Genomic DNA, 8,060 nt, shown 5'->3' on the forward strand with positions numbered 1-8,060 from the left:
TATATATATATATATATATATATATATATATATATATATATGGTATTGTTTTTTTTTTAGTCAGAAGTCTTTAATTCGAATTTTGAAAATGAAAAAGTTTTTTATAGGGAGTTATACCCCTCCTAATTATGGGGCTTACGTGGTGCTGAGAAGTGAGTTACTAGGACTGTTTCTTTTCTAATCAGAAGTCTTTTGTTCGAGTTTTAGAAATGAAAAAATATTTTGTAAATCCCTCCTAATGGGGTCCTATGTGACGCGAATTCAAAATAATCAAATTTCAATATAAGCACCAAACGCCGAATGAAAAACCAGAATAACTTGATGCTTGTATAAATTGCTCAAGAGTCTTTGATTTCTGAATCCTACTCTAGTGTTAACCATTTGGAATTTTGATAATATTTAGTTGAAGTTTGAATCAAATAGTTTATGTTGAAGTACTTGAAATGCGGATAACTCGATACATATAACATTCTGTGTAAATAGAATTTGCGGAGAAATCATATTTCAAGAAGTGTGATGTGAACAACTTATTTTAATGAAATAACAAGATAGTTACTTTTGCAAACGACGTAATACTTTAACTATACAAATAAAAACTAAGTTAAATACATTAGTGTGGAGAATTTTTATATGCTCATTAGTCAATAGGTAATCTATCTTATTCTTAAAGAAATTTTCCCTATCGCTACTTCGATAATTTGATAATGTAATTATTTTTCACACTAACCGTGTATATATAACTTAAATTCAATAATAATTGGTATATGATATGTTTGCCATTTGCCACATGTTGCTATGTGGGTGTCTTCCTTTTCTTTTGGCCTCTATATTTAAAGAACAAAGTACAACATGGTACATTTAGACATTTTTAATTTCCTTTAACAACGAAATTAATTTTGTTGATGTCTATTTATTTCGAACTTTGAAACTTTTATGTCCTAGTTCAATGAAACATGATTTTGATTTCTTGTCATGATAGATAGGATAGCAATTTGAATTAACTTAAGTTCCTACTTATCACTAAAGAGAAGAATTAAATTTTTTTATCGTATATTAAGCTCTTATTTATAAATTTTCAAATCCGAGTGAATGATCGTCAAAAAATAACCATTTTTATTATTATTGACAAGAACAATGACATGTATTTTTAGTCCCAAAACTTGGCAACTTATAGCCAAGTGCAATAAATTAAAAACCTTTCATAAGTTTACAATTATAAAATGATATACACGATATATAATGTGAAATAAATTGTGAAAAAATATGCTAGAATTTTTTATATAGCTCAACTTATAAAGAGTTTTGTCACTTGATCTGAACTTATTTCTTCTATTTTTATGATTGCTCGATAATAGATATTCTTCTATTAAGATTAGGTTTATATTTCGTGTTATACTAAGCTCGTTTCTCTTTTTATGTCTTACCTTTCGTAGTTAAAGATATTGCAATTTTATAAGTTATTAATTGGTTGTTGTGAAAAATATCTAAGGTCTGTTGAGAAAAAATAAATGAAGAAAGAGAGATACAATTATAGGAATTATCTATTTGCCATTTTTTTTTTGGACTAAAAGTATCTATTGCCTTTTTAAAAATTTATACATGACAATTAAACAAGTAACTTTTTTTTACTAGAATTATCTACTTGTTTACAAAAAAAAAATTCAAATTATCTAACTTTCTTCATTTCTTTTTAGTTGTCGTGATAAGGTTTGACATGTTTTTTAAGAAAAAAAAATAAGGAGTGTTGTTTGGTCAATATATTCTTGTTAGATTTTCTAATCTTTATCTATATATATGTCTCTTAATGTTAAGGGCGAAATTTGAAAAATAAATAATCAATTTTCTTTATTTTGAAACAAGTATTTTTAATGTACATGACAAGTAAAAAGGAGCGGGAGAGTAGCTAACAAGTTTAATCGCTAAACTATCATTAAATTGCTCATATTAACATACTTTTTTAATAGAATGAGCAACTAATTTTACTATTTAGTTACAAAATTTGACCATGTCTGATTTCTATTGTTCGAGTAATGAAAAATAGATTTATTTTACAATGCACGAAAAATAATAGACGACTAAAATCGTGCAAAGCTAAAAGTCTAAATACTAATTCGATCAAATATTAATTATGTTTGAACCAAGCTAGAAGTTTGAATACTGATTCGATCGAATAATTTAAGGGTACAAAACAAGTCGCCTAGAACATAAAGAACAAATATACTTTATTTTAAACCTCAAACAAATTGGCAAACAAAAAAGCTTGCCTTTGCCTTCAATATCCACAGCCTCCACTGTCCCTCCACAATATGGACATGCCCCTGATGCTTTCTTCCTTCCTACTTCTTTTTCTTCTTCTTCACACACATATATCATACGCATTCTCTCTTTCTCTCTCTAGATCTCTCTCTCTCTCTAGATTTCTTTCTTTTTACTCTTCTTCTATGTGTGTGTGTGTCTAATATATGTTGTGCTTTATATAGGTGTGTTTTGGACTTTTGGTGTGAGAGTGAGCTAAAGTCACTAGTAGAAAAGAAGATGTTGGTGTAGATGGACAAATTCTATAGCTAAACATTAAAATTTATTGCTAATTTTTTTATAGGAAAAAGGATAAATATACTCTCGAACTATCGTAAATATTATGCAGATACCCTTCGTCATGTTTTTGGGATATTCATGCCCCTATCGTCCAAAATCTAGAGCATATATACCCTTTATACTAACAGACATATACGTGTCATAATCTTATCCCCACCGACCGACATTTATTAAATATTGAATCGACGGATAAGATTGTGCCACGTGTCCTCATTTAGTCTTCCGTTAGAGTGAAGGACATATATGCTCTAGTTTTTGGATGGCAGGACACCAATATTTCAAAACTATAACAGACGGTATCTTTGTACCATTTACGATGGTTTAGAGGTATATTTGTCATTTTTTCCTTTTTATTGATGAATTTGTGAAGGTAATCAAAAGGTTTTGTTAGCTACGAGCAATCTAATTAAGGATTATTGACGAACTTAACGACATTGTATCTAAAGTAGTTAAAGTCTTTAGCAGCATTTAATAGACTTTTAATTTAAATATTTATACTTATTATTACCGCTAAATATAATATAGCAACAATTATATTAATACCGCTAAATATTTTATTTGTTATAAGGTGGTAAATGATATACTAAATAATATAAGTTCAGGAGCAAAACTAAGTAATGCAAAAATAAAATAAAATTAGGGCATGGTCACATTCTTAGTGGAATCAGGTTACCATCTATATACTCTTGTTATTCTTGTCATAAGTGGACTCTGAATTTCATGTGTCCAAAATCTTTTGAGGAAAAAAACGTCCAAGTAACATTTTTTTTTCTAAAACAATAAAATTTGATCACAAGTTTTAATATTTTAAAAATAAGGCAAAGTTGCTCGATATTAGACAGTACAAGAGCAAATATGACCTTAAATATGTTACTTTGTATGTAATTTTTATCACCGTTGATTATATCGACCCACTATTCGAATCTTTAGTCCTTCTAAAGTATTACATCATGATGATATGCCTTTCACAAAAATGTCATGTCTTTATGTAAAATGTACAAACTATGTGATGGACCATTTCTATGAAAGAAAAGAAAAAAAAGCAAGTTACCAAACTATTTATAGCCATTTTTTCATATATAGTTGTCAACACTTTCATTTTGGTTTAGATAATAGTAAAAAATAAGAACACAACCAAATTACTTTCTAAACTCGTAGAGTTCAAACAAAAATGCTCAAAGCAATGTTAGTTTCATTTGACAATGACATCCTTCTGTATTGGGTCAATCTACTGTCCAACTTTCTTGAGTCACTTTTTGAATGTTCCTTTAAAAAAATACATGAAGTTATGTATGATATAATTGATCATTATTGTGGTTTATATTGGACATTTTTGTGTTGAGAGTGTGCAATAAGGTCACCTATAACACGGCTCTCCCACTTGAGTTATCTTAGCCCCAGGCAGATCCAAAAGGGGAGAGGACACACACCGTTCGGTGCGTGAAAGACGAGGAATGGGGAGAGGGGGAAGGGAGAAGTAGGGCTCGAAGAACAAGCCGAGTCGTGATTCTGGCAATGTAGTTGGACTCTCATGTCGATCCGAATGAATCATCCTTTCCTAATTAACTAATAAAAATGCGCTCTCTCTACTAGCTTGCGCTTTTAAATAAGATAAGTCAGACACTTCAACATGGTATCAAAGCAAACATAGGTGTTCTGATCGAAATATCAAAAAAAAAAATCTACGTGTTTAGTCTAGTCTGTGAAAAGAAATCAGGACTGCACATGAGGTGACATATTGAGAATAGAATTAAATAATAAAAATAGATTCTCTGTAACAACATAAATTTTTAGATGAGATTGTCACCGCGTGTGACATTTTCTAGTGTTGCTAATTAGTGATGTTTTTACCTTTATTTGCACAAAAAGAACTTTTTGTAAATCTTTAAAAAAGGTATCTTTTCCACTTTTATGGTGAAATTATTGAAAGTGAAAATTAGTTGCACTATTATTTTTGCTTTAAAAAATAATCCTTCTCCTCAAATGCTTATTGTACGCGTATATATCAACCTTTGTTTTTATTCTTTTTAAATCAAGATATTTTTCCTTTTTTAAGAAAATCTATATAACAAATTCCTATAGAAAGAAATTATTTTGAGAACAAAACAAAAATCAAGAGAATTATTGATTGAGTGCATGAGTTAATGGTGTTCTATAAGAAAATAAATAAATATAAGAAATTAATTTTACAATTATGAAAAATTTTAATTTTTATTATGATACTCATCATTGAAGTTTAATTTGAATTTTTTTTTTTTGGAATTTTCTGATATTGCTAATTATTTTTTTGCTTTAGTTTGAACATAAATACTTTAATTTTTACAAATCTTAAAAGTATCTTTTCCACTTTGTGGTGAAATTATTATTATTGTCATCTTATCTCGTTTTGATTGTAATTATTAGTTCACACATGGAAAATTTTAGAAATTATTGTGCTATCAATTTCTAATTTTACTAACATTTTCCTTTTTCAGTGGCAAGAATTAAACCAATGTTTGGCATACAAAGGAATTTTCAAATTAAGTTGAATTTTATCAATAATGGGTATCGAGTATTAATATATACAGCAAAATGAAAAAAAATAACTAACATAAAAGGAATGATTTCCTATATATTACAAATACAAAATAATTTGGCTTCTAATTATCCATTTTTAAATGGACGATTTTTTGGGAAATAGCAAAATAATTCTAAAAAACCATATACAATTACGATAAAATATACACATGATATACATAAATCATACGTTTAAAATTATATCATAGTAAAACTAATTATTGGAAAAATACCTAAATGCACAACTTATTTTACTATATATTCTAAAATTACCTGTCATTTAAAAAAAACACAAAAATTCATATTTCCCCACGCTCTCTCCTATTCTCGGATACATCACTCTTACAATGTATAGGGACAAGCGTGTCTAGTATCAACAAAGGCTATGGATCAGGATGTTGAGCGACGTGTCTTGTTTCAACAAAGGTAATATACTGAGATATTAAGTGATGTATCCGGAATTCTTAAATTTTAAGAGATTTTTATAATTTGAAAAAGAATAGAGATGATTTAATTAACTCTTAACACTATGAAATTTATGTAATTTTTACATTTTATATACCCGTGATATACTCCAAATATACAACTATGTTGTTATGTGTAATTTTTATGCCGTTTGTTATTATTTTTTAAAAAAAGCATAACTATCATTTCTTCCACCGTTTTAATGCAAGATTTGAGCTCCTAATTCCTAGATATTGTTTGATTGTTGGATAGAGTTATACAAATGTTAATAATATGAATATTAATTTTATAGGTATTGAATACATATATCAGTTATGGCAGGGTTTCATTATACATGTAAATTGTTAAATGTTCATATTTGAGTGGTTAAATACTTTGAAAATATATTTTTTCTACGAGACTAAGCTTTTTAAAAATAAGAAAAATAAGCACCCTAATGAAAATAAAGAAAACAAGCTATACTATTCCACTGCTACCAAAAAATCACTATTTTCCCATTGAAATTTTCCTCTGATAAATTTCCGTAATTATTTTCGCACATATTTGAGTGAACTAGCGAGAAAAGAAAACATATAAAGTAGTGTTTTCACCCGGAAAATTTTAAAAATTTCAAGAGTTTTGGAATCTGTTAATTGTTTTTCATCATGCATTTTTCAGTGGGTCAATTTTGTGTGAAATGAGTTGAAAAATCATGTTTTGTAACATCACTTTTCCACTGGTTCTTGTTGGAAATTTTTTGTTTATGGTTATGCGAATTGGTTGTGTCCTTCTAAACCTGACTTTTACTCCCATTGAATCATATTCTATTTGTCACAAGTCACCTTTTTTGCTAATATTTTTTTTTCAATCATATTCTAATTTTCCTCAATAGAAGACATTGAATTTCAACGAGAAATTAAACTCATGTTCAAATATTGTTAAGAGACAATATATGTTCATTTACTTATTCTCATACTCATATAAAACCAATAATATAAGAAAAATAATTAAAGTGCACATCTTATCCTTTATGCACAAAATAGCTTTTCTCGTTGAAAAGAAAATTGAAGTAGTGCAATGCCTGAATGCACTTGGAAAGAAAATAAACTAATCTTACCCATACAAAGAAACTTACTACATAAAATATACTGAACATGTTAAAGTAGTACTAATTCACACCAAATCTCTTTTATATGATAGAATAATACGCTTTTTCTTCTTCTTTTTTCCCAATAAAAAGAACACAAAAATAAGTTTTTTACCACAGAAAATACCAACAGTATAAATTTTGTAAGCTTGTTATCTCCTCTATTCAGATTAGTAAACTAGAAATAATAAAATATGAAAAGAAAGAATAAAGAAATATCCGAGTCCACAGAATCCACCATATGTCCTTAAGAAATTTAATCCCCTCATGTACCCGAGGTTGCAGATTAATTTCTCCAAAGATAAAACGGATTAACCATTAAAGGTAGTTGTACCTCAAACATCAATAATTTCAACGAATTCAAAAAGACAGTAACGAATCTCACACATAGACACGACCGATTGATTTTGTTTTGTAAGAAGTGTGCAAAAATTGGAAAGAATTCGATGCAGAAAATGAGAGAGAAAGTCTCTCGATGCATAGCCAACAAAGGTTAAAGGTCACAACTCTTTGGAAAAAAAGATAACATTTCAGAAAGGTCATAATTCTTTGGAAAAGGCACAACATTTCAAACGGTCACAAAACTTATTAGAAAAGACAGAACCTTTCATAAAGGTCACATCCTTTCGGCAAAGTCACAATCCTTTAGGAGAGTCACAACCCTTTATTTCTTGTTCACACCTTTAAAACCATCAATAACTCTGTAGTGATCAAAAAATACTTAGGGCCTGTTTGGATTGACTTTTGGCTTATGACTTATAATCCAAAAAGCCATAAGTTAGACTTAGAGCCTGTTTGGCTCAGCTTGAAAGCTGGTTTTTGACTTATTTAGTTGTTTGGCAATACTCAAAATAACTTATTTTAAGTTAAAAAAAAACTTATTTTAAGCCAAAAGTTAAAAGCTGGGGTAGGGGTGCTTCTTTTTTTTTTTAGCTTATAAGCTGTTTTAAGTTGACCACATTTTTACCTTTTTGCCCTTAATATTTTTATACAATCTCCAAATTACCCACATAACCCTAACATCTCTTTCTTCCATAACCCTTAATATTTTTGCCCTCAATATTTTTAGACAATTATTATTATCTATGGATGAAACTAAAATAAATCTTAAATCGTTCTTTAATCTATTCAATTATATATCTTTAAAATCTATGATAAGTTTATATTGCTCTTATAAATAATTTGTGATGAGAAAGAAATATGTGAATGATAGCAAAATATAATTATTTATGGCTGTAAAATATAAATTAATTAACTTTTGTTATGTTAACAGCTTTTGAGGGTATTTCAGACATTTTGATTTAAAAAGCTGTTTATC

General features: G+C 28.3%; 1 protein-coding gene across 1 annotated transcript; it reads right to left on the reverse strand.

Annotated features, from left to right (window-relative positions):
* Positions 1–1,911: 1,911 nt before the first annotated feature.
* LOC107025584 lies at positions 1,912–2,475 on the reverse strand. Its single transcript, XM_015226360.2, has one exon. It carries the CDS (start codon positions 2,377–2,379, stop codon positions 2,176–2,178), a length of 204 nt encoding a protein of 67 aa, XP_015081846.1. The 5' UTR covers positions 2,380–2,475; the 3' UTR covers positions 1,912–2,175.
* Positions 2,476–8,060: the final 5,585 nt, after the last annotated feature.

This window comes from Solanum pennellii, chromosome 7 (genome assembly GCF_001406875.1).
Source record: "Solanum pennellii chromosome 7, SPENNV200".
Classification (NCBI taxonomy): domain Eukaryota; kingdom Viridiplantae; phylum Streptophyta; class Magnoliopsida; order Solanales; family Solanaceae; genus Solanum; species Solanum pennellii.